Below are 27,326 nucleotides of genomic sequence, written 5' to 3' on the forward strand. Positions count from 1 at the left end.
GCGGAGAGGACTTTGGTTTTGTGAATGGGTGCTGAATCATATCAAGTGCTCGCAAGGTTAAGATGAGACATTGATTCACCTGCACATGATGCTCAGGTTGGGAGCCAGCCTAGATGGTCGCTGTACCTCATCCTCTGCCCCTGTGAGCACTGCCCTGAGATAACTTTTGGTTTGCTTTTTGGATCACATCAGTCTTTTAAGTTTCCTTTCCTGGCAGATTCTTGCTCTGATGTTGCTGTCAATTTCTCTGGCAGTTTCTTCTGTTGTTTTGGGGGGGCACCCTTGCTGTTGTGTTGATGGCACCATGTGGTGCTGATAACTGAACTTGGGCCTCCCAGGTGCCAAGCTTTCCCGCACTTTGAGCTCTCCCACTCATGTGGCAGCTGCTTAGCTGATGAGGCAACCTGAAGTTTACTGCCTTTACTCTTCTTTTTATGGAAGCTTTCTCTGTTGCTGGGCTTTGATAACATTTAACCCACAGTAAAATTTCTTTTTCAAAACAGCTGGAGAGAGAGCTAAATGGGCTTATGCTTGCTTTGCATGTCGGAGACCTGGGTTCAGCCCTCCTATACTGCATGGTCCCCTGTGCACCTCCAGAAGTGACCTTATCCTGGTACGGAGTCAGGTGTGGCCACATTACTATCTGTGGTGCATTTCTTCTTCCTCTTCCTCTTCCTCTTCCTCTTCCTCTTCCTCTTTCTCTTTCTCTTTCTCTTTCTCTTTCTCTTTCTCTTTCTCTTTCTCTTTCTCTTTCTCTTTCTCTTTCTCTTTCTCTTTCTCTTTCTCCTTCTCTTTCTCTTTCTCTTTCTCATTAGATTTCTCTTTCTCACTCGCTTTCTCTTTCTCTTTCTTCCTCTCTTCCTTTTGTATTTTGTCTATCTCTCTGTCTCTCCCTCCCGCCATTAAAAAAAATCCTCAAACCCTGCCACAACTACTTTATTAACAAAATTTAACGTAATATTTTACATCCTTTGTTGTCCTTTCAGCTAATTTCCCAGTGTCTCTGCCAGTAGATTCCATTTCAAGAAGCCATTTTCTTTGCACATTTATAGGAAGCAACTCCTTACCCAAGTTTGATAAGATTGAGATTGCAGCAGTTCAGTTCCACTTTCCAATAATTCATGGCCTGTTCTTTGTGTGTGTGGCATTTCTGGGGATCAAGCTCAGGTCTCGTGCATACACTTCATTGCTGAGCTACAAGCCAAGCCCCTTCACTGAAATTTTGAACCCCTCAAAATTACCAGTATAAGTTAGAGTGAACTTCCTAACTTACATTAATGTTGATATTTTGACCAATTCTTATGAATCTCAATTGAAAAAAATATACCTAAAATGGTTGGTCATTTCCAGAAGGATTTCAATTGACTGCTCAGATTCATCAGGTGAAGCACCATCTGTGGCAGCTTTGCCTATGAAATGTATTTTCTCATTTAATATTTGAATGCCAAAATGACTCTTTGATCTGTTAACTACAGCAGTGATGGTGTGAAAGTGACATTCACTTCCTTAAACGTCTCTGCTTTGGGGTGACCATTTGTGTTGTCAGTGAGCAGTAATATGAAAAGCTTTCTTAGCAGTAGGTCTCAACAGTGGGCCTGAACTAATACTGTTCTTCAGTAAACTGCTGTCATAGATGTTGATGTCATCAAGTTTTACTATTTTTTATATATATATATATATATACATATATATATATATATATATATATATATATATATAGACAGAGACAAAGTAGAGATTGAGCATCATTATGGACCCTTGGTTTTTCAGAATTGCAAATGATCTTATACTTCAACTTGAAGCCCCCAGTTGCAATGGCTATTGTCAAGAGAGCAAGCCTGTACTACGTGGCTTGGACGCCAGACACTGACTTTCCATTCCACTCTAAGCCTGTTAGTTTAACTCTCTTTGTCAGTTGCCTTACTTAGATCTTGTCTATAATTTGCTGTACTTCCAATATCAGCACTTGTTGCTTCATTTGACGCTTTGTTATTATGTCTTACCTTTGTCCCTGGGAACCACACTCTTACTAGTTTCAAAGATTTCTTCCACTTCTTTATTTCTCTGTCTTTGTAGATTGGATTTAGGGTAGTATTCTGAATTAGACTTGACCACCGAAACTCTCTTCTCATCAGCAATGTCTTGTTTACTGTCTTGATCGTAAATCTTCTCAAGTTACAGCCCAAAAATTCCTTTAGGAACGTTTGACTGTTAGCTAACTGATGGGCACAAGAGGCCTAAGTTATGCTAGTACAGCATTTCCATCCGCCACCGAAATGCCACTCCAGTCATTTGGACCCTTTCTATCCCTGCTCGCTAGCACTCACTCCCAACTTTTGCAGTCAATACAGGGGTTTGTTTATATCTATACTTCTTCTTTGTTTTGTATTCCTCGTAATTTTTTTGAGCACCCTCCACATTGTTGCAAATTATTTTTGTTTGGGGCCATCACAGCTGTGATGCCAAGACTACTCTTGTCTCTGCACTAAGACATTACTGCTGCGGTGCTTGGCACTACATGTGATGCCAGGTCTTGAACCCGGTCAGCCGTGTGCAAGGCAAGCACCTCACTTGCTGTCCTGTCTGCCTGGCCATGGCCATCTGTATTTATTTATTTATTTATTTTTTGCTTTTTGGGTCACACCCAGCAATGCTCAGGGGTCACTCCTGGCTTTGCACTCAGGAATTACTCCTGGCGGTGCTTGGGGGACCATATGGCATGCCGGGGATTGAACCCGGGTCGGCCGCGTGCAAAGCAAACGCCCTACCCGCTGTGCTGTCGCTCCGGCCCCCCCCCCCCCCATCTGTATTTCTTTGTAATTAATTTTGTTCCATTTTGTTCTGGGGGTCACACCTGGTGATGTTCAGCGTATCATAGAGTTCTGGGGACAGCTGCATGGGAGGCAAATGAATTCTTGTTCTACCTTGTATAACTCTTGTGGAGACTTTTTTGTTGTTGCTGGGTTTTCTTTGTGGGGGGCTAGGGGGTGTAGGTAGGAGGGCATGCTGGTCCATACCCAGCAATGCTCGGGGATCAGCCCCAGGGTCATCCGCATACAAGGCAAGTGCCCTACTTGGTGTATTATCTTTCTAGCATCTGCGTCCTTTTCATATCTTAAGTACTAACTGCTTACCAGATGCATAATTTGTAAGCATTTTCTGCCTTTCATTAGATTCCCTTTTCATACTGTACTTTGAGTATTTTTTACAAAGTCATACATAGTTGGGTTTCAGACACACTGAGTAGCAGAAAGATCCCCCCATCGGTGTCTTTCCTCTGCCAGGCTTCCTGAGTTCACTGCCCCCCTTCCTCCCCCGCCCCAGCTGACCACCCTGACAGACGACAGACCCCTTTCTAAAGTTTGTTCTTTGGGGTTCAGATTTCTTGTTCTCATTGTGTTGCCTCTGGTTTGGATATTTGGCTTTACCTCCCCTTTACCCACCGATGAACTCGAGCCGCTTGGCCCCTGCTCCTTGTGCTCCCCATCTACTTTCCCCTCCACTACTTTCCTTCTCTGTCCTTAGTTTGGTGTAATCCTCTTACTTACCTATTTTTGTTTTAGTTTCCCTTAGTTTTGGAGCGGAGGAAAGGTACCACTAAAGCTAGTATCAGTGTATCTCTTTTGTTTTCTCCCTGACTCCTAAACCCCTACCCTCATTTCACTTTGGTGTAGGGGTTGCATATTTGGTAATTCTTGCATACATTTTCCCCCTTTTTGGTCGTGGTGCTCACAGGGGCCTCCCAGGGGCTGTTTGTGTTGCTCCACGCTTTCCTTGTGCTGCCGTGCCTTGTGCTGGTAGGGTGCACCTTGGTGCCAGGGCTCACAAGCCGCAGGCCATGGGGGCACCCTAGGTGTGAAGCTCAGTCCAGCAGGTGCTTCTTGCCTGTTTCCACAGGTATTTTGTGCCTCCAAGTCTTAAATTGACGTCCTTCATGCGTTTTGTTACCTTCTGGGCGGGGAGGCCACACCTGGTGCTGTCTGGGACCCGACTACTCCCCAGTGGCCAGAGGACCCCCTGGTACTGTGGGTTAGACCGCTGGCCAGTTAGCGGGCATGTGCTCTGGCTTTGGAGCCATTTCTCTGATTTCTCTTAAATGTGTTGTGAATTAATATTTGTGAATGGTGTGAGATGTGGTCTAGTTTCTTTTCCTAACCTTTGTTGAGAGTCACTTATATGCTTTTTTACTTCTTTGTCATAAATGAACTTTTCATATGTGTTTGCTTTTGTATTTGGGCTCTCCCTACTGATTTGTGTATGTGTACCCTCTGCGCTCCCTTGCCATATTGTTTCGCTTACTGCCACATTGCAGTCTTCCTCGCTTTTTGTTGAAGATGAGAGGGTACTACTCTTCCTTTTGCTTAGACCTCTGTAGGGTTGTTAATTGGCCCACTTGCAGTGTCGTTGTGAAGAGAATATCATGATTTTGCTCTTATTTGGGAGCCACCCTCTGTGGTGCTTGGGTTGCTCCAGGTTGTACTTGGGGGACCATCGGGTGCCAGGGACCAAACTGAGGTGCAGCTTGCACTACAGCAGCTTGAGTCATCTTTCAGTCTGTCATTGCTTCTTCCCAAGGTAATGTCTATAGATTGCGGTAAAATGAAGTTTCTCTGTGAGGAAAGGATTCAGTTAATAAAGACTCTTACTTTCTAGGACCAAGGGAACTCTCTCAAGACAAAACCTCTCAAAGTGTTAAATTGGGTGTTAATTGCTAATAATCATTATTTTTTTTTCTTTCCCCCTTTTTGGTCACACCTGGTGGTGATGCTCAGGGGTTAGGAATTACTCCTGGTAGAGTTTGTGGGACTGTAAGGGGTGCTGAGGATTGAACCTGGGTTGGCTGCATGCAAGGCAAACAGCCAACCCACTGTAGTATTGCTTTGGCCCTATAATTAAATTTCTATCTAAGAATATAATTTTGTCAAGACAATGGATGCTGACATAAAGGATCCTCTATAAATTTGAGAAGTCAGAAATATCAGTGTATCAGAACTATTTTTAGTGGAGGAATACAAAGGGTGTAACAGATAATTTGGTTTTGTCAAGAGTGGGTGGATGAATATTTGTTGAATAATATTAATTATAGATTTGCTCACATAAAGTTTATATTGAATGACTCTTGGGAGAGTAAGAAGCAATTATTAATATAAGCAAATATCTAATAAAATTGGTAACTACTTCTGTGCTCTAATCAAAGTAAATGTTGTCTTTTCTTGTTTGCTTCTGTAGTTGGAAGATGCTGGTTCAAGTAGTTTAGATAATCTACTAAGTAGATACATCTCAGGCACTCACCTACCCCCCCAGCCCACAAGCACCATGAATCCCTCCCCGGGACCCTCTGCCCTATCTCCAGGATCATCAGGTAAAGCCATCCAAGGTACAGTAAGTCCTCACTTAAGTCATCTATAGATTCTCAGATATTGCTACTGCTCTCATGACACCAGCCCTCGTAACATATCATTCAGTTTTGTACTTCATTTAGTGCCAGTTGAGATTTTTTTTACACCCCCCCCCCTCCACCCACCAGCAATGTTATACCAAATGACCCTTAGTGGAACTACCTTATTTCATTAATGCCTTAAAATTACCTTTGAGTATGTGTGTTAGTCAGATTCTCTAGAAAAAGTACAACCGTAAAAGGGAAGAGGCTGAAGGAAGTAGCATAGGCCACTGCCCACTGGCAGAATCTGAAATGGGCAGTGTGGGTCGACAGAAGCCTTACTGGCTGTCACTGGAAGCCAGAAAAATCTGTTCTTTATCTAGGTACCTTGGCTTTTTTCCAGAACCTTCCACTGAGATTGGAAGAGGTCCACTCTCGTGGAGGCCGAGCTGCTTTATGCAAAGTCTGATTACAGTTTTAGTTGCAGCCAAGAAATAGCTGCCTCCAGTAACTTGACTGTATGTTTGGGCAAAAGCTGGCGATGTGTTCTAGCCAAGTGGATGCATAAATCAAACATCAGTGACATCATTTTTTCTTCCTTGGCTGCTCTTATTATTAATACTTAAATTCTCTTGGCACCCTTCATCTCACTGCACATACCTAGTTACCCCTACATGTACAGGCACATGTCTTTGTTTTATGCAGCTCGAACTCGAAAATATTCCTCCACAGACCCCTCGCTTTTTTTCTTTGTTTTTAGGTGCATTTGCTTCCTGTGTCTGTCCCCGCCCTTTACCTGCAAATACTTCTCATGGTTCTGTTAGGAACCAGTCTGGGTGCCAGCCTGATCTTATTTTGAAGAGGGGCTTCTTCTGTTTCTGTCTGCATCTGGCCTTCTCATGTGGGGGCACTCAGAAAGCAAAACTGCATCTTTTTTTGGTTTGTTTTGGGGCCTTACCTGGCACTACTTAGGATACAAAAAAAGTGGTGCTAGGAATCAAACCATGATTAATGATATGCAAAGCAAGTGCCTTAACCCCTGTACTATTTCTCCAGCCCCTCATCCTCTTTTTTTTTTTTTTTTCTCTTTGGGTCATACCTGGTGACTCCTGGTTCACGAACCCGGGTGGACCGAGTGCAAGGCAAATGCCCTACTCACTGTGCTATTGCTCCAGCTCTCCTTATCCTCTTTTTTTAAAAAAAGCATTGGCCCCCTTCATGAGTTCCCACCCTCCTGACTTTAGTCCTAGTCATCTCAAATTCAGTACTCTTGTACGATTTAGTACTGTCAGGATTGGGTGCTAGTCTTCAAAAAAGGACTTACCTCCTATTTCTGATACTTTATATAGATGATCACTTAAAGAATTTCTTAATATTAATCCAAGTTTAAAACTATAAAATAACTTTTTAAAAGCTATAAACCAGCACTGCGGGCCTGGAGAGATAGCACAGCAGATAGAGCTCTTGTCTTGTACACGGCCAGCCTGGGTTTGATTCCTGGCCCACATATGGTCTTTGAAGCCTGCTCAGAGTGAGCCCTGAGTGCAGTCAGGATTGAGTCCAGTCTGCTAGAAGGCACTGCAGGATATGGCCCCCCCCCCCCCCCCCCCCCCGAACAAAACACAAAAAACAGCTCCAAGCGCTGATGGGCGGGGGCGTGGCTCAGTAGTGGGGGTATTCTTCCCTGTGTTTGAGGCTCTTGGTTTGAGTCCTTGTCCTGGGAGAGGGGTGAGGTAGGCAAGACACAGTGTTCGGGAAAGGAAAGTGAATTCTGTATCGAAGTTTTGTTTGCTTGTCTTTGAGCTGCATCCACTGGTGTTCAGGGACTACCACTATGTATGTGGAATTGCTCTTGGCAGTATGGGGGTGAACCCCCTCCTCTATGGCTAAGCACTCATTACTGTCCCTGGCCTCAAATTCCAATTTTAAATACAGGCCTGAATTTAATTGCAAAATATTAAAAATGTGTCAAATGATGTCCTTGAGATACAAATGGGCATCTCTTGAGATGTCATCTTCTAAAATTTGTTTTATTGATCCTGTTACATAAATAAATGATCAAGCAAGTTCAAGCAGATTGACAGGTGTAGAAATAATCATAATTTTTTTTTTCTGGTTAAGATGAAATGTTACTTCTTTGTTACTAAAATAGAATACTTTTTTGGGGGGGGGTCACACCCAGCAATGCACAGGGGTTACTCCTGGCTCTGCACTCAGGAATTACTCCTGGCGGTGCTCAGGGGACCATATGGGATGCTGGTAATTGAACCCGGGTTGGCTGCGTGCAAGGCAAATACCCTACCCGCTGTGCTATCGCTCTAGCCCTCAGAAAACTTTATTTTTAAGGAACTCAAATTTAAATGTTGTATGTGTGATGTATCAATACATTTTTTTTTTAGTTGTATAATTTTTTGAGGTTTAACATACATATTCCAGGACTTGATTGATTGAATGGTAGAATAATCAGCAACACAAAGTAAGGTATTTAGCAGGACAGAAGTAGGATGGCAGATAGCTTTCTGGTGATCTGTAGTTCTCGATTGAATAGTGTTGCTCAGGAGGGATTCTGAGAGTCGTATCTGGACTTGTCCGAGAAATGGGTGACTGCTGCAAACACAGATGTCATCCCTGACTTGGAGACTGAGACCAGATGTGATTTTCAAGAACTTGCTAAACTGTTATCATTAACTGCGAATTGGGCAACTGATATGTAGAATTGTGACTGTTGTTAACAACAGTGAAGGGAGGGGTAGCTGGATGAAGAGTGGACACAAAGCCACTGGTAGAGGGGTGCAGTGAGGCTATACATATAAGCTCTAATATAATTGGGAACTGTACTACCGAAGCTAGCACTGAAAATGACCTAAATAAAGAAGTTCGAAGCTTATTGTTTCCACTGATAACTCATTTTGCCTTGTGTTTCAGGTTTATCTAATTCACACACGCCTGTGAGACCTCCCAGCACGTCCAGTACCGGCAGCCGTGGCAGGTGAGCACCCGTCATGGAGGACAGCTTTCCACTCCTCCTGTTTGGGCTTTTGGACCCCATGAGTATAACCCCTGAGTAGCACCCATCTACTGCTTCTTAGAGGTTTGGAGGTAGGCTCATTGGGCATATGCAGAGCCAGGGTCGGCCCAGATATAAATAAGGCAAGGCAAATGCCAGAACTCCTATACATGCTCTCTGACTCTCACCCATTTTTTTTTCCGATTAAGAAAAACTTCAAAAATGTATGAAAGAAGTAGAATTATTGGTCCTAGAGTGATAATACAGCAGGAAGAGCTTCTCCTTCTCCTCATCCCCAACCCCTCCATCACCCAGTGGGCGCACCCAGCAGTGCTCAGGGCTTATTCCTGGCTCTGCACTCAGGAATCACTAATGGCAGTGCTCAGGAGATCATGTGGAATGCTTCGGATCAAAACCAGGTTGGCCGTGTGCAAGGCAAATGCCCTCACCAATGTACTGTTGCTCCAGCCAAGAGGCATATAATTTAGTATGGTTTTTGTTTGTTTTGTTTTTTTATGTTAGCAACCAGTAGTGATCATTCCGTAGTTATTTTTTTTTCCAGTGGTTGAAAAATGGTAACATAGATGTTATACATTCTAAGTACATTAGTTTAGAATACTTAAAGGAAAATTTATCATAAACAATTATAGGAAAGTCATTATTGGATTTTTTTATTACCTATTTTCATAATGTTATCATCACCCTCTGTTGACCATGAAGTTTTATTATTACTGCTTTATGAATTTCTGTTATGTTAATAAGTTAATGTGCCTGGAATTGATCCTAAAGTCTCACATATTCAAGGCAAATGCTCTACTGCTGAACCCCATCCCTGGTCCCAAATCCATATATTTAAGTATTTTTATATGCTCATTTTTATATGCTCTAAATTCACTTGGCCTGAAGTGAATTCTTTCAGAAAAGAATTACGCATCAACTTGCTTGACTTGATTATTAAGTGAACCAATCAAAAGTCCCCTCTGAATTGCATTCAAGGCGGTATTAACCTCTTTAGAAACCGTTGTTTCAAACCATCAAATATGTTTCATGAAGCTTAAATTGTTCTATCTTTGGGGGAGGACCTGTCAGAGCTTTTCCAAGGTAGCTTACATCTTTTTGCTATCTTCCGTTAAAAGTGTCCTGGTTTGGGGCTGGAGCAATAGCACAGCGGGTAGGGCATTTGCCTTGCACGCAGCCGACCCAGGTTCGATTCCCAGCATCCCATGTGGTCCCCTGAGCACCTCCAGGAGTAATTTCTAATGCAGAGCCAGGAGTAACCCCTATGCATTTCCAGGTGTGACCCAAAAAGCAAAAAAAAAAAAAAAAAAAAGTGTCCTGGTTTTCTGTTATTTAAATGCTCTAGGGTTGGGTATGTTGCTCAGTGGTAGAGCTCATGCTTCACATGTGTGAGGTCCCAGGTTCAGTCTTTGGGAATGCATGCCCCTTGGACATTTTTTTTTTTAAATTATTTTGTTTTCTACATTTTGGGGGCTACATGTGGTGATGCTCAGAGCTTATCCCTGACTCTGCACTCAGGAATCATTCCTGACAGTTTGGGGGACCAAATAGGGTGCTAGGGTCAAACCTGGATCTGGATGTCCCTGTACATCCAGCATATGATAGAATAGCCCTGGCAACCCCAAGTTTTGGCCGTGGCTCTTCTCACCAAAGGAGGTTCCGGGTTAGCTTACGTGTTTTTTTACCTTGATCTTGGAGTCACCCAGGTTCCTTAGAATCTCTGGAGGCCGTGTAGGTGCTGGGGCATCCATGACTGTGGAATTGTTCATTGTTTCTTGGCATACAGCTTAGAAGTAGCAGGGAAGGGAGAATAAGAAAGTATGATAAGTTATGTAACACAGCAGGTTGGGTAAATGCTGGCCCAATTTGGATCCCCAGCACCTCCTGTGCCTTCCTGCCCTCCAGGAGTGAGGCCTGAATACAGCTAGATGTGCCTCCAAAACAAAACAAAACAAAAAAACAGACCTCGGATAAATTATGTGTAATCTTAACTGATTTTGCTCTGAATCAAAGTGAGACACAAGAAAAATTTTAGTATTTATCACTGTTAGTTGCACATTGCATTACGAAGACTGGTCTTAACTATGTGCTTGGCTTTTGCAGGGGTGGGGCATACACAGTTTTGGGGGCCTGCTCTTGGCCCTGCGTTTGAGAGACTGTCCAGCTAGGTGTCGAGCCAGGCTGCCCTGCACAGAGCAGCTCTCCAGCCCTCGCTGTGCTGCACCCCTCAGCCTGTCAGTGCAGTGATTCAGATAGGACTTCTGAGGTATCGGCTTGGCTCATCCTTCCTGATCCCCACCTGCAAAAGCTATTTCACTCTTTGCTTTGAGGAGTCTTGTTGAAACCACTATTACTGATACTATATTTTTCAGAGATTGGGGACAAAAAAGAATTGGAACAAACAGTGAGAATGAGTCACTGACAGTCTATACAACTTGCTTGGGAAAATTACTGTCTCCGTAGATTTGAGACCAATCCTTCAGACTAAAATACTTGTCTAGGGTCTTTTGAATTATATATATATATATATTTTTTTTTAATGAGTATCATGCTTAATTGGGTTGCATTTATGTGGTTCTCTACTTTTTCACTTTAGTGAGTGACTTTTAATTGTTATGTGCACAGTACAGTTAAGTGTATTTCAACCTTTATTTTTTATTAGCTGTGGGTCATCAGGAAGAACTGCTGAGAAGACAAGTCTTAGTTTTAAGTCTGATCAAGTGAAGGTCAAACAAGAACCTGGGACTGAGGATGAAATCTGTAGCTTCTCAGGTGCTGTGAAACAGGAGAAGACAGAGGATGGCAGAAGGAGTGCCTGCATGGTACGTGCCTGCTGGGGTCGGGTAGGGATTGGAGTCAGTCACGTCACTGATTCTCTTTCTGAGCAGTGATTCTCAGAATAATAGTTCTGGGAATGACAGATGGATTTTTTTTTTTTTCTTTTTGGGTCACACCAAGCGATGCACAGGGGTCACTCCTGGCTCTGCACTCAGGAATTACTCCTGGCGGTGCTTCGGGGACCGTATGGGATGCTGGGATTCAAACCCAGGTCAGCCATATGCAAGGCAAACGCCCTACCCGCTGTGTGCTATCGATCCAGCCCCAGATGATGGATTTTTTTTTTTAATTGAATCATTGTGAATCGTTAAAGTTACATAGATACTCATGATTAAGTTTCAGGCATGCAGTGTTCTCACACCAATCTCTTCACTAGTGTCCCCTCCCCCTTCTGCCCCGCAGCCAGACTCTGACAGGCACTTTACCCCTCTACCACTTCCCAAAGTTTCCTGTCCTCACTTAACCCCACCCCAGTGACAAGCTTCCTGCTGAAGATCAGTTCTTACGCTCCTGTTTCTTCTGCCTTCGAGTATATTCTCCCACGAAGCTTCTCTATCTCCCACATATGAGAGATCACTTTGAGTCTGTCCCTCTCTCACTGGTTGACTGCACTCAGACTCTTCAGAGTCTGTAGCAGCAATGCCAGGTTTCATCTTTCTTATGGTTGAGTACTATGCAGTTGTGTATATGTGCCAGAGTTTCTTTAGCCAGTCGTCTGTCCTTGGACACTTGGGTTATTTCCAGATTTTAGCTATTGTGAGTAATGCTGCAGTGATCATAGGAGTGCAGATTGTTTTTTTTTCTATATTGTGTTTTGGAGCCCTTTGGGTATATTCCCAGATTGGGATTGCTGGGTTGCGTGGTAGGTAAATTCCTAGTTTTTTGAGGTGTATCCATATCATCTTCCAAAAAGGTCTGACCTGTCCACATTTCCACTAGCAGTGAAAAAAAGTACTAAGGGTCACTTGAAATTATTTTTTAGTTTGTGATTATTATTCATTTTTTGCTTGCTATCATTCTAAATTGAGCTCACGCACTCTTCTCTCCTCTCTTTCTCTCTTTTTCTCTCTTTTTCTAATTAATCTCCCAATGGTCTCATTCTGTCTTAGCCATATTCTTGTTTCTTCTGCCTTCTGATGAGGAAGTTTTGTGGCCAAGAACTTTGTGTTAGAAAGATTGCTTTTTTTCTCATGAATTATTAGAGTTCCTCACCTAATACAGTTTATATAATGTATTATATTGAAAGCAGGCCCAAGTCATCTTTTTTCTTCTTTTTAAAGTGCGTTTTGGCTTTTCAGTTCATCTCACGGTATTGGTATTTTCAGCATAGTATTTGTACACTTAGCAGTGGATTTTTTGTTGTCATTTTATTTTTGGCCCAGTGATGCTTGGTGGTTACTCCAGGCTCTGCTTAGGAGTCACTCCTAGTGGTGCTTGGGAGACCATATTGGATGCCAGGGACTCGGCCATTTATGAGGCCAACGTCTTACCTACTGTGCTGTCACTCTGGCTCCATTGTAGCCATGAACTTATTAAGTATTGGATTTAGAGTATCTTCATCTCTTCATCAAAACCTGGTTTGGAAAGTGCTCTCAAAAATTGAGTATGAAAGATGATAAACATTTTTCCTACACTTGACATTTTTCTGCATTTTTTTACATTGCATAATTTTTGTGCATTCCAGTAGAAGAATGTTTGAGAATGCTTCTTAGATATTTTGGAATAGATTCTTGTGCAAAAATAAAGGCTCTGTAGTCATTTCTCTGTAGGAGATACGTAGTTCTGCGCTCACTTCCCAATCAGGGTGCTTAATGGTTTGGTTAGTTCTGTCATGTCCATGTGTCTGTCCAGATCAGCCTGACTTTTAAAAATGTACAACACACTGCTGACAGTGACATTCAAATGGTTCATCAAGAATATCTGTCTTTGTTTTGTTTTAGTTGAGCAGCCCTGAGAGTAGCTTGACCCCACCTCTCTCGACTAACTTACATCTAGAGAGTGAGCTGGATGCACTAGCAAGCCTGGAGAACCATGTGAAAAGTGAGCCCACAGATATGAATGAGAGCTGCAAACAATCAGGCCTCAGCAGTCTTGTGAACGGCAAGTCCCCTGCTCGGAGCCTCATGCATAGGGCGGCCCGGATTGGAGGGGATGGCAGCAGCAAGGACGAGGACCCCAACGAGGACTGGTGTGCGGTCTGCCAGAATGGAGGGGACCTGCTGTGCTGTGAGAAGTGCCCAAAGGTCTTTCATCTGACTTGTCATGTTCCAACACTGCTTAGCTTTCCAAGGTACCAGAAAAACGCTTTTTCTTCTGTATTTATATAAGCTTAAAAGAACAATTATTCAGATAGATGACCCTGACAAGTAAGTTGCCTCTGTAGAACGGAGTGGAACATGTTGCTCCTTTTGTATATTACCTTCTAGGGAGATCGTAGCCGCATAATTAGTTGTTCAAAATGTAAGTGGTGTATTAATGACAAAATAGACGTTCCTGACCTGGGGTTATACTTAGTGTAAGCATACAAAGTAGGGGCTTGAGCGATAGTACAGCAGGGAGAGAGTTTGCGCTGCTCACAGTCAAACCAAGTTCTGTCCCCAGCATTTCAGACGCTCTGAGCACCACCAGGAGTAATACCTGTGCGCAGAGCCAGGAATAACCACTAAGCATCGCCAGCTGTGACATCCCTAATCCCCACCTCCCCATAGGTTCTTATTATAAGTGATGAAAGGGCTGCTGGGTTTGGGGAGAAAGTTGACTCAGCATGAATCTCAGGGTTTAAAATCTGTTGCCATCAAGACTGATAGGGTCTTTGAATGAGTATATTCAGTTTAAGCACCTATGTCTCTTGGAGCTTAGCCAAATCTTACAATGTTTGAGAGCTCTCAAAAGGCTAATAGAGAAAAGAAATACTTCATAGTCAATGTCTTGAATTATACTTTAATGCCTTGATTATGGAAGTAATTTGTCCTTGATATTTAGAATTTTTTTTTTAATAATAATGTTTATCTGAAGATCTTTGTGCAGGTTTCTCACTTTTCACCTTCACCTTTAATTGTCTAGTTGGAATGTCCTTTAGTCATTAACTTTGGGGTGGATAGTTACTGCATTGCCTTATGGGAAGTACTTGGAATAAACATACTGAACGGGGGATGGAATATGACCGTTGTCCTTAGATTCTTTTGACAGCACGACTGTTGAATCTGGTTTCAAACTTTCGTTTCGAATAGGGCAGAATGATGAGAGTAGTTACTGCAGCGTAATATTGATATAGGAATATAGGCTGGATTATGAAAACTTTTGATTGTGATTAATCAGTGAACAAACTTGAGTAGCTTGAGCAGTTCACTAATTTTGGAGGATTAGTTTTTGTCTCTACAAGTGATGGAGTTTGATTAAAATTCATTTAATTCCCTTCTACTTGACATTTGTGTTCATGCATTCTCATTTTGGGTTAATTTCAGAGATGGGAAGTAGCACTCATACCTTTCTACATTCCCTAATCTATATCTCTAATTTCTTTTTAAGTGAAAACTAGTCTTTACTGAGAAAAGAGTTTTCTACATAGAGATTTTTGTTTAAAATTACATTTATTCTTTACCAGAGAAATAATTTTAATTTATTAATGCTATCCATTTTGAAAATTTTGATCTTTGAATTTTAAAAATCAGGTATATATGAAGAGCTAGAATATGTTTCTGAAGAATTTTAATTCATACCTAAATCTTCAAAGAGTCATTTCAGGAATTGCAGTGAGACTTCCTTCTAGAAAAGAAAGGCTTTGGCACTGGTCCTGAAGCTAAGACCTTTAGTACTTTTCTTCTTTTTGTTGTAAAATCTGCTACAAAAAGCAGAGTTTACTTTGTGAATTTGATGATTTTGCCATGAAATGCTTTTAAAAGCCAAGTTAAAAGTTTTTGAAGAAAATGAAACTTGCCACAGATAAGTCATTACAATTCCTAGACTTGGGGGCCAGAGAGGTAGTACAGCGGGTAGGGTGTTTGCCTTCGTGTGCGGATGACCACTAGCCCTGGCATCCCATTTGCTGTCGGAGCGGAACTCACCTCCCCCCCATGCCCCCGCACCATCTGGAGAGATTCCTGAGTACGTGCCAGGAATAAGCCTTGAACACTAGGTGTGACACAGACAACAACAATGAAAAAAATTACAAATCCTGAAAATTTATGCGGTGGGGAAGGGGAATAGTAATCATGTTGGAATTCATGGTCTGATGTAAAAAGCTACAGATGATATGTTTTAAAGATACAGAGTGTATTTTTGCACCATGCAAATATGCTTGCATATTTCCCAGGCTTGTGACTATCTGAAAAATTAAAAAATATTTATCTTTGTTATATGCCTCTCGGAGAGCCCGGCAAGCTACCGAGAGTATCCTGTCCACACAGCAGAACCTGGCAAACTATGCAAGGCGTATTTGATATGCCAAGAACAGTAACAACAAGTCTCACAATGGAGATGTTACTGGTGCCCGCTCGAGCAAATCGATGAGCAATGGGATGACAGTGATACAGTGATGTACCTTGACATCTGAGGCATAGATCTCTGACAAAGCTATGGGTCAAGACGGTAATACTGGGCTTTGAGACACACTAAAAGTGTCTGGGCTTTGAGACTGGGTCTTACGTGGCAAATAATGGTCCTCAGCTCTGTGCTTTGAAGAGACTTTTTTGCAGCTACAGACATATTGTTATTTGCTTTGTCTTTGCTTTATTTTGTGGCTACACCAGCAGTGCTCAGAGGCAACTCTGCACCGTACTTGGGGTCGGCCCCGTGGTACTCAGAAAACCATGCGGTACAGGGATAGAAATTGGGCCTCCATTGCAGAGCTTGTGTCCCAGCCCTCTAGGCTCTCTCCCCAGCTCAGAAATGTGTCTCTTAACATTTTCCAGATGACAATAAATTTAAAAAAAGAATAAGTGGGCAAGAAAAAAATTTTTATCACACCCTTTCATTTTATGAGGTTTGACAAGAATAGAAATTCTCTTGTCCTCAAAGTCTGGGAAGGAAATGAACAGGAAACATTGTGACAACCACCAGCTCTGGATGGGACTGGGTACATGTATGTCATATGTAATGGACTAACTGCTTGTTTCCTTTCTAGCGGGGACTGGATATGCACATTTTGCAGAGATATTGGGAAACCAGAAGTTGAATATGATTGTGATAATTTGCAGCATAGTAAAAAAGGGAAAACTGCACAGGGGTTAAGCCCCGTTGACCAAAGGGTAAGTATCAAATACATTGATTCTTTTTTTTTTTTTTTCAGTATTTTGTAGTTGCAAATTATTAATTTTTTGGTGCAGTGTAAACCAAGAATATTCCCCTCACATACTCATTCCACGTTGGTAACAGTCATCTGTCACCTTGGGTTCAGGCTCACATATCTGGCTTCTTGTTTTTTTTGTGTCCCATTGAAGATCTTGATTTCCAGTTCTTGATTTGTTTGATTTTGTTTATTGTATTTTTGAGCCACACCCAGTAGTCCTTGAAAATTCCTGGCAGACTCAGGGGACTATATGGGATGCCAAGAACTAAACCCAGGTTGGCCACCTGCAAGGCAAGCCTCCTACCTGCTGTACTCTCTGACCCCTAATCTTTGTCTTTAAAAAACAAAAACTGAGGCTGATGATGTTGCCTTTTTTTTTTTTCTTTTTGGGTCACACCCAGTTATGCTCAGGGGTTACTCCTGGCTCTGCACTCAGGAATTACTCCTGGCAGTGCTCAGGGGACCACATGGGATGTCGGGGATCGAACCAGGTCGGCCGTGTGCAAGGCAAACATTGTGCTATCGCTCTGGCCCTGATGATGTTGCTTCTTGATAGAGCTTCATGCTGTTCATGTAAGCGGCCTTAAGTTCCTAACACTTCAAAAAAAGAAGGGAAGAGAGAGAAAGAGAGAGAGAGAGAGAGAGAGAGAGTGAGAGTGTGTGTGTGTGTGTGTGCGCGCGCGTGCGCACACGCACGTGCATGGCATAGTGCCCAGGGCCAGGAAGTGTGTGTGTGTGCGCGCACACGCAGGGCATGGTGTCCAGGGCCAGACCTGGGTCTGCACAGAGCCTCATCTTGCTCCTGCTGGCATTGGACTTAGCTGTAGCGTTCAACGGAGGCATGGACATCTCTCCATGTCTGTCCACTGGCCCACACACAAGGCGTGTGTGTGTTTGTGAACTGAAGTTTGATTGAGGGTAATTATCGAATTTTGTGGAGAATGTGTGGTTGTCCAAGAGACCAAGAAGTTAAGGAGACGACAGGGAGAAAGGGTTGTCTTGTCTTGCTCATATCTGACCTGGCTTCAGTTTCCAATAGCCCTGATCGATGGTTCCCTCAGTCCCGCTGGTGTGGCCCCAGTACAGAGATGAGAAGTTCAGGAGAGATTGGACCCATTCGAACTGCGCTGCAGGGATGGGGCTGTGCTCTCCGGCTGCACAAGGTTGCTTTGTACAACCAGGGTCTAGGACCTTCTGTTTTGAGCACTTTTTTTTGCTTTTTGGGTCACATCCGGCGATGCACAGGGGTTGCTCCTGGCTCTGCACTCAGGAATTACTCCTGGTGGTGCTCAGGGGACTATATGGGATGCTGGGATTCGAACCCGGGTCGGCTGCGTGCAAGGCAAATGCCCTACCCACTATGCTATCACTCCAGCCCCTGTTGTGAGCACTTTTTAATGATCAAGTTCTTGTTTCAAGAGTGTTTTGTCAGGAGAACGAACATTTCATTGGGTTTCTTTCTTTTTTTGGACAGAAATGTGAGCGACTTCTGCTTTACCTCTACTGCCATGAATTAAGTATTGAGTTCCAAGAGCCAGTTCCTGTCTCGGTGAGTTGTTTACCCTAATACCTTTCTACAATATTTGAAATTTGGACACTGGCATTATATGGTTTATATGAGTTAAATCTCAGGTTTCTTGGATAATTTCAGCTCTAAGGCTCAGCCAATTTTGTCGCTGGGTTATTCCAAGAAGTACTTATAACAATTATGCTAAGAATATATGTAAATCGCTGTTGATCAGAAATTTTATTAGAGCTAAGTGGGTATGAGATTCATTTGCTAAAATTGCAGGTAATTTTTCTTTTCCTTTTGCAGGGGTGGGGGGTGTTAGGGAGGTGCCACACCCTGTGGCGCCCAGGGCTTACTCCTGGCTCTGTGCTTGGAGGTCACGCCTAGCTGGGAGACCATATGGTGTGCTGGGGATTGAACCCAGGCTGGCCATTTGCAAGGCAAGTACCCTACCTGCCGTTCTGTCATTCCTGCCTCTGAATTTAATTTCTGTGTCCTGTTTTACTTTTAAGATGGACAGAAATGCAATAGATCTGATGAAAAAAATCTTGAGCCTAGGAATCAAAAGACTTCTAGTACTACCATTAGCCAACCTTATAGTTTAGGGGGGATTACATAATATTCTGCCTCCTTTTTAAATTGTACAGTAGATGTATTAAATTATATTTATGAGATTGCAGTTCTCTGATTCTAGGATTTGTATATTAAAGTTAAAAATAATGTCAAAACATTAATTCTTATAAAAGCTTAAAGTGGTATCTTTCATGCTGGCTCTGCCATCATAGGTCTTTTATGAATTGTCAGCATTAAGAAGAGATTTTAAGTTCAGGAACTTACTACAGTTGGAAATAACTTCCAAGTATTTTCTTTCCACAGTTTATAGCAATTCTATGTTCGGGTTTTTTTTTGGGGGGGGGGTTTGTTTTTGTTTTTTTTCTTTTTGGGTCACACCTGGCGATACACAGGGGTTACTCCTGGTTCTACACTCAGGAATTACTCCTGGCGGTGCTCAGGGGACCATATGGGATGCTGGGATTTGAACCTGGGCCGGCCGCGTGCAAGGCAAACACCCTACCCGCTGTGCTATCGCTCCAGCCCCTGGTTTTTGTTTTTTTTTTCTCCCTTTTTTAAATAAATATTTGGCCGCAGGCTGGAGTGATAGAACAGCGGGTAGGGCGTTTGCCTTGCACGCGGCCGACCTGGGCTCGATCCTAAATAAATAAATAAATAAATAAATAAATAAATAAATAAATAAATAAATAAATAAATAAATAAATAAATAAATAAATAAATAAATGTATGTATGTATGTTTGGCCGGGACTGTTGTTAGAACTCTTCACGATCCCTGTGGTTAACAAAAAAATTTTCCATTTTCTTATATTTTGTTGTATCTAGGAACCTTATGACTTAAAGTCATAACCTCTAAGAAATAGCATGTTTCAATAGTGATGCATTTCATAATTTTATCTTAAAAAAAACTCAGGAATTAGATGAATGAAACAGTGTATATATACTTAACACTGGTACTTGCTGGTTGCTTTCTTTTAAAATCTACTTCTTAAAGGTAGGACTTTGTAGCCTTCGGTAGCTGTGAAGACTGACACATTTTGAACAGGATCTGATGTTTGTAATGTGACTAGTACAGCTCCAGATGCCTTCCACATACCAGCTATTTGTAGGCAGCTGACTCAGTGATAATACAATTGCTTCTCTTAAGATTAGTATGCTGTGCATTTTCAGATTAAAGACTTGGACAATTCCGGAGAATCATTATCTGTTCTTATTTGTTTCTTTAGATACCAAACTACTATAAAATAATAAAGAAACCAATGGATTTATCCACAGTGAAAAAGAAGCTTCAAAAAAAACATTCCCAACACTACCAGATCCCAGACGATTTTGTGGCTGATGTTCGTTTGATCTTCAAGAACTGTGAAAGGTTTAATGAAGTACGTTCACTTTCAAACTATAGACTTTAGTATTGTTAGTTTTTGTTTGCTTGTTTTTCGTTTTGTTCTTTTTGTTTGTTTAAATTTCATTTTTTCTACCAAGAGACTCGTTAAAAATTCAGTTTTAAGAGTTACTTCTATTTTGGTTTTAATTCAGAATTTAAATTTGATTGCATCTACAGCTTTATTGAGGAAAGTTATACATATAATTTGAAATAAATGTATAAATAAAATAAATTAGTCTTAAATGCCTCTTGTTTAACAAGGTGAGGGTGTTGTGATAAGTAGAGAAAGCAGTTAATTATGCATCATGAAAAAATGATTATAAACAACAAATACTTTAGAGAAAGTGTTTAAGTATCCTATGGTGCAATTGTGACCATAAAGATAGAGAACCTTAAAATCAGGGACTAATCTCTGGTAACTCTTGAATAGTAATCCAAAGTGCATAATGTTTGAGTTTGCTGATCTCAGCAATGTGACTTGAATTCATTAACTTTGGTTGTTTTTGTTTTTGTTTTTGTTTTTGTTTTCTTTTCTTTTGAGCTGTCCAGACCTTGAGAAGAAATATGTATACCTCCTTCAAGGAAATTAGTTTTATCATCTTTGTGAGCAGTATTTAACTGTTAAGAAAATTTTCATTATAGAAAAAGGAAATGGAACTGGATGGAAACTCAAAAACTCTTTAAAAAGTTGATTGTAATACTAACATTTTTATTGATGGTGAAATTTGGGTTGACGTGTGACCATTTCTAAAATAAATCATACTGAGTTATTGGAAATGTTCCCATAACATCCTGGGAGCTCCAGATGGCTTTTCTACAATTTAATAATAAGTATAATTCTTGTAAAGATAGAAAAAGCAAATTGCCTTTATAATGGTATGCCTCAGTGTAATAAGACTTCACTCACTTGAAATTAAATTCATACAGTCCTTAATTTTGTCTTGATTTGTAATTGCTGGATTATTTTCAAGTAAATATTATCTGAGCTATGTGTGTCAGAAAGAGGACCATTTATCTGCTTTAGTAAAAGTTAAAAATCACTTATAATAACAATCCCTTACATAAAATTCTGATTAGATGGTTTATCAAAAATTTGGCAGTTTTTTTTAAAGCAACTTTCCTTATGTTTGCTTCACAGATACTTTTCTCTTAAACAGATTTATAGATTCAGACCAACTTCTATTCAGATTGACTCTCCCACACTAATTCAGAATTTTCAACAATTAATTGAGCAATTCATTTAATCATCAGAGAGCTTTGTAAAGAAAGTGTTTTGTGTTTTGTGGAAGTTGAGAAAGCACTTAATCTGGTCGTAGCAGTTTGTTCCCACTGTAGTATGGCTGACTTTTTGTTGCCAATCCTATGCAGTCTCATAACTTTAGAAAGGATTATAATTTCCCTTTTTTTTTTTTGACTCTGGTATCCTTTTTAGATGATGAAAGTTGTTCAAGTTTATGCAGAAACACAAGAGATTAATTTGAAGGTAAGCTTTTCAGACCATGCACACTTGATGAAGGAATATGCATTACCATTAGGTGAATGTCCCTATCTTTTGCTTGCAGGCTGATTCAGAAGTAGCTCAGGCAGGGAAGGCAGTTGCGTTGTACTTTGAAGATAAACTCACAGAGATCTACTCAGACAGGACCTTCGCGCCTTTGCCAGAGTTTGAGCAGGAAGAGGATGATGGTGAGGTGACTGAGGACTCTGATGAAGACTTTATACAGCCCCGCAGAAAACGGCTAAAGTCAGACGAGAGACCAGTCCATATAAAGTGAAATGACAATGAACATAATTGTTTTCTAAAAAGCAAGCAAGCAAAGGAATAATAGTAACTTTTATTTAAGTGTTGCTGAACTGCCCGGTGCACTGGGCGCCTCCTGAAGAAGCTGATAGCTTTCACACAGTGTTAGACTGAAGTGATGGACAGAAAACACATTCTTGTCATGATAAGGACAGAGAACTGTACTTGCAACTTCAGACGTAAAACAAAGAGCGAAAGTGGAATGATTAGAAGATTTCTGTTACTAAAGAAGATGTTTTCATTGTTAGACCAGGCAAAGATTGGTGAGCTGTGGTTTCTATTGGTGCCAGATACTGGGTGTCCTAGTGATTGATACATTGTCTCTGTACGTATGCAGTTAGAGAAGCAGCTGGATCCTCCCCACACCTGTGTACTGGCACGTTTTCTCATTAAAATCAAGGTTGCTCAGATTCCACTCTGTTTTCAATGCATGTATGCATTGAATCATGCTCCCCCTCCTCCCTCGTTTTTATGCTGTGGGCCTTAGTTTTTATATTGCTTTGACAAACTCTAAGCAGTTTTATTTTCTATTCATACTTAATCTGGAAAACATGGCCATCGATCATTACCTAAATTTTAACTTTCTGCTGAAATTAACTTGGTAATTTTTCTCACTAGCATATTTTATCGTTATCATTTCCAGAAAACACGTCGACAGAATTGCACTTCCCGATCAAATCATCTGATCATATAGTTATTCCCATAAAAGGCAGAATGTTTGTTTCAAAATTAATCTAGTTTTTTGTACATTTAGATTTGATTGAGAAGGTGGTAACTGGCTCTCACCCAGTTTCCCTTCATAGTAGTTTTCTGATAGACCACTATTGGCAAACAGTAATCTGTCAACTACCAAATGTGTAAAATTTTCTGTATTTCACTTTGTCTTATTTGTAAATAGTGAACTAAAACTTCTGGCAGATCAGCAACATTTGCTGAGCCTGTTTTTTTAAGCTAATGTGTATTCTTACTAATGTTTATCAAGAATGGATTTGTAATATATGCTGTCTATTTCTAATGTCACATTCATATTTTAAGGTTCTATCTTATTTTAATAGAGAACAGACTTCTCAGAAAATCTTCAGAAGCAGCTTATTAAAATATCAAAATATTGAAATAAACCCGGTGGGGTTAGTTACGCATTCGTCCACCAAGTGGGACATTTGCATGGACTGGGGCTTGTAGGATTTTAGTAGAGACCCATAAGTAAACCTTGAAAAATGAGCCAATCCCACTTGAAAGGCTACTGGATAAAACCCACTGATTGTCCTGATCTCACTCAGCACCAGGGCAGATAAACCCCCTTGATTTTGGTTCATTTTTCTTCTCGTTTGTGATCCCAGCATTGTGTTCAAGGCTATGGACAGTCTTCATGTTGGGTTGAAATTTTTCATCCCCCTTTTGTATGAACCTAATAGATTATAAAGTGACCAAAATAGAGAACTTACAATGAGATGTTTTGCAGACTTCAGAATATTTCTGGCAAATTGTCCATTAAAAGCTTCAGTTTCAGCAGTCCAGACCATAAGCTACTCAAAAAAAAAAAAAAAAGACCTAATTGTCTAAGAGGAATTTTTTTTGAGTGCATATTGAATCAAATAAAGTGCTCTAAAATTTTATTATATGATATCTTTGTTTGGGTTGTTTTCTTTTAACAAGGGTTGGGGTAGAAATGGATATGATTCATACCTTATGATGTATTGATTTGCTTATTGATTACTGTTGACTGACTTTATTCTGTGACTTCCTTTAGCCTTTTCAGCTGAAATTCAGTACATATACCCAACTTTTATTTTATTCGAATTTCATATTTCTGAGTTCTCTTATAAAAGAGAAAAAATTATTCTAAAATACTGTTTCTATGTACATTCTCTCTTTTCCAAACACTGATGATTTTTTATCAGGAGACATAATTATCTTGCACAATTTAGAACGCATTGGGTTAAATACAGGATTTAATTTTGTCAAGCCATTGAGCTCTAAGTTTTATTCTTAATTGTATGAATCCTTTTCAAAATTCTAATTAGCAAGTCACATATTAGGTTCATTAATAGGAGAATAAAATTTTTTATGTCAGTATTTTTTGATATTTGGGGCCTTGAGAGATAATGTGTTCCCTTCAAAATATGTCCATGTTATATGGAGTTTTTAATGTTACTATTTTAAGATTGTTTTTTAAACATGTACTTTAGTGCAAGGATTTTGCAACTCCATTTTTTTTAAAAAAACTAGAAAATTCATACTGTTGGGAAATTGCTTTTAATAGCTATCAGCATACCATCAATCAAGGATTTGCTTTAGATCTCATTGAAGCTATTTTTCTTACTGATCACTTTATTTCTAAGCTGATTTGTTTAGAACTGTACTACAGCTGGTTAAGTGACAAAACTTATTCATATTCAGGTATTTTGTTTTCCTGCTAGTTTGTTTTGTGATTTTTCTCATGTTTGTATTCTTGGTAGAAAGGGCAGTATTTTAGATTTGGAGATGTTAATGTTTCCTTAAGATTGTGCAGTGCTTCACTTTGTATTACCTACCATTGGTAAGAACACTAAGAACAAAGTGTTCCACTGGTCTAAATTCACTTTGTTGTGGTTCGTTTTCACATGACTCAGCTGGTTAGCATAGTGTGAAAGAATTGCTTTGCAAAATAAAGTGTGACTGTTGAGAGCATGAGAAGGTTGTAGGTCCTGTAGAAACACAACAGCTCCCACCCCTGAAAATAGATTTTAAAGTTCACCGATTCTTTTTATTGTAACAGTTTTAAAGAATTTTATTTGATCCAATGAAGTAATGTTTTCTCGAAAATGAAAGGTTTATGGTGTGCAAATTATAGCTCTGTCAATTTCCTCAGCAGATACCTTGCCACGTGCAATTAATAAACAGTAGGTTTATTAACAATAATAAATGTTCTTCTGACTGTGGCCTTGGATTAAGGGGGTAGATGCTGTGCTCTGCTCTCCGTGACCTGCAAGTTCCCGCCTCGCTTCTACACTGCAGTCTAACAATCTCTTTCTTACTGGAGTTCTTACTGTGTGTTTGCAGACGTGGCAATGCATCAATCAGTAAGTAGTTTTAGAAGATTCCACCCCAGCTCTCTTAATGAAAATGGACTCGTCACTGATCCCATAGATTCATACTCGTAATCTGCTGAAGATGATTTTTGTTGTTGTTGGCAGTGCCAGGGGTCAAATCCAGGGCCTCACAGATGTGAGCCACACCCCTGTCCTAAGCCCAGGTCTTGGGTGTTTATCACCTGGGGCCTGATGTCTCTCATTTCCCTCATACTCAGCTCCTCCTGGAAGAAGCAATAACACTGCTTTAAATCTGTTGCCTGATAACATATCATAATCCTCTCCCAGTTGATGATTTTATAGGAAAGTTTGTATGCATATCACCCAATCTATCTTTTAAAAATTAATAAATGTATGCTGGAGTTAATGACAATATATTGTGGCATTTTATTTTACAAATTGGGGAAAGTTGCATATTTTTTTAAAAGTAGATGTTTGAGTAAAAAAAAATTGAAGGTACTTTTTTAAGAAAAATTTATATGCCACAGTTTACATAGACATTTCACATTTCAACATATACTCTTGGATATGATGGTTTCTTTCACTTGGTCAAAAATGCATGTATTATGTTTATGTATTATGTTTCTTCCTCTTAGTTTCAACTTGTATTTGCCTCCGTGGTCTTTTATTTTTAATTGTTTCTGAGAAACAATTATCTTCAAAGATATCAATTTGAATATAAGCTTTCATGATCAAACTAGAAAATGTACAAAATTAGGGCCAGAGCGATAGTACAGCAGGTAGGACACTTGCATTGCATGCAGATGATCTGGCTTCAATCCCCGGCATCCCATCTGGTCACCCAGCACTGCCAGGAGTAACGCCTGAGCAAGGCCAGGTGTGGCCGAAAACCCAAAAATAATTTTTAAAAAATGTACAAATTAAAATTAAGTTTACCCCTTTCTAGCAAGTGATCTTTAAAGTTAAAGATGCTCTCCTTTTAAATTCACCAAATTTATCTGTGGGAGGGCACTGAAATAGTTTTGTAAGTGCCCCTGCAATATTCCCATTCAAATGTAACCTAAATTTAATTTTAAAAATGGAAATGCATGTCTGCTCCTGGTCTGGAAAAGGTAGGCATTTACTATGTTTCACATCACTTGAAACATGTACATATGCCTCTAAAGGAAAGATTGTACAGTCTTAACGCCTGTTAATTTTCTGCATAAACAAAATGGGTTAAATTCACAGCCGTACCAGTTCCTTGCTTCCAGTATTTAAACTGGTGGTCTCCTCATACCGTCATCATCATCATCATTCCTATTCCTCCTCCTACTCTTATTTTTGCACATAGTTATCTACCCTTCGATATGATTCTTAAAGAAAAAAAGTGCTGTTTCTGTGGTATTGTATTCTCTAAATAATCATATTTAATTTTTTAAACAAGGTTGCAGTTTCTAATTGTTCTGTTCCTGTGTTTTTTGCTGGTGTGTAATAAAAGCAAGATTTTTCTTTTAATGGTTATTTAATACATTAGCTGCCTGTAAATATTTCTCGTTATTATGCTCTGGAATGTGTTGTAGAAGTTGTATTAGATTAGTTTAAAGCCTTGTTTGAAAGCCACATTGTTTTGGTTATTTCTATTAAATTAGAAAATTGAAAAAGTTTTCAAATGAATTTCTTCTTTTCTTCCTCTTTGAGTTGAGACGTACTGATTTAAATTCACTTGGAAAAAATGTGTACTATGTACCAGGCACTGAAGGGTTAGTAATTATTAAGATGAATGCTGATTGCTATAAGGAGTGGAGGTAGTGCAGTGGGTAGTGCACTTGCCTTGCATGAAGCTGACCAGTTTCAGTCCCCAGCATCCTGTATAGTCCTCCAAGCACCATCAGGAGTAATTCCTGACTTCAGAGCCAGGAGTAACCTCCTGAGCATTGCTTGGTGGAACTGCCCGCCCAGGCACGCCGCTGCCCCCCCCCCCAAAAAAGAATGCTGATTGCTGTAATAGGGGTTAATATATAAATGTGGTAGGAGCACAGAGGAATAATTTTCAACTTTGTTGGGCATGGAAGTGATCTCTACCTCATAAAAGGTAGCACTGTGGACTTGGCTAGAGAAGGTACAAAGGAATAAAATAGAACCCCGAAAAATGAGAACATGTATTCCGGGACCTGAGGCTTCAGCTCAGCTGGTATGGAGTATCAGCCGGATTAATGAAACACCAGGTCTGGAACTCTTGAGTACACCGAGTGTGCTTTTGCTTCTCAGAAGTGCAGTGTTTTGGCCAGAGCGGGGAGGGTGTTTACCTTGGCTGACCTGGGTTCAATCCCCAGCACTGCCAGGAGTAAGCCCTGAACACTGCCAAATGTGGCCCCCAAATACAACCACCCCCCCTTCCTAAATCCACAGTATGTTTTGTCACATAAATAGAGCTGTGAGTGGTATTATAAGCAGGATAAGAGGTATGAAGAGGTGGCGTAGTCACACTTGCCTTTTTGAACCACAAAGGGTCGCAG

General features: G+C 40.5%; 1 protein-coding gene across 2 annotated transcripts in view; it reads left to right on the forward strand.

The window, feature by feature from the left end:
* The window catches only part of TRIM33 (tripartite motif containing 33), a 115,744-nt gene extending 89,270 nt beyond the window's left edge, over positions 1-26,474 (forward strand). The window contains exons 12-20 of one of the 2 annotated variants that reach the window (XM_012934423.2): positions 5,230-5,362; positions 8,306-8,369; positions 11,068-11,227; positions 13,184-13,533; positions 16,366-16,489; positions 18,005-18,079; positions 19,838-19,990; positions 21,428-21,478; positions 21,558-26,474. In XM_012934423.2, coding sequence (XP_012789877.2) covers positions 5,230-5,362; positions 8,306-8,369; positions 11,068-11,227; positions 13,184-13,533; positions 16,366-16,489; positions 18,005-18,079; positions 19,838-19,990; positions 21,428-21,478; positions 21,558-21,770 — 1,323 coding nt within the window. In that variant the 3' untranslated portion in view covers positions 21,771-26,474. The remainder of the gene's footprint in view (positions 1-5,229; positions 5,363-8,305; positions 8,370-11,067; positions 11,228-13,183; positions 13,534-16,365; positions 16,490-18,004; positions 18,080-19,837; positions 19,991-21,427; positions 21,479-21,557) is intronic. The other variant, XM_055138069.1, reaches the window with a different exon arrangement.
* Positions 26,475-27,326: the final 852 nt, after the last annotated feature.

This window comes from Sorex araneus, chromosome 5, assembly GCF_027595985.1.
Source record: "Sorex araneus isolate mSorAra2 chromosome 5, mSorAra2.pri, whole genome shotgun sequence".
NCBI classification, from domain to species: Eukaryota; Metazoa; Chordata; class Mammalia; order Eulipotyphla; family Soricidae; genus Sorex; species Sorex araneus.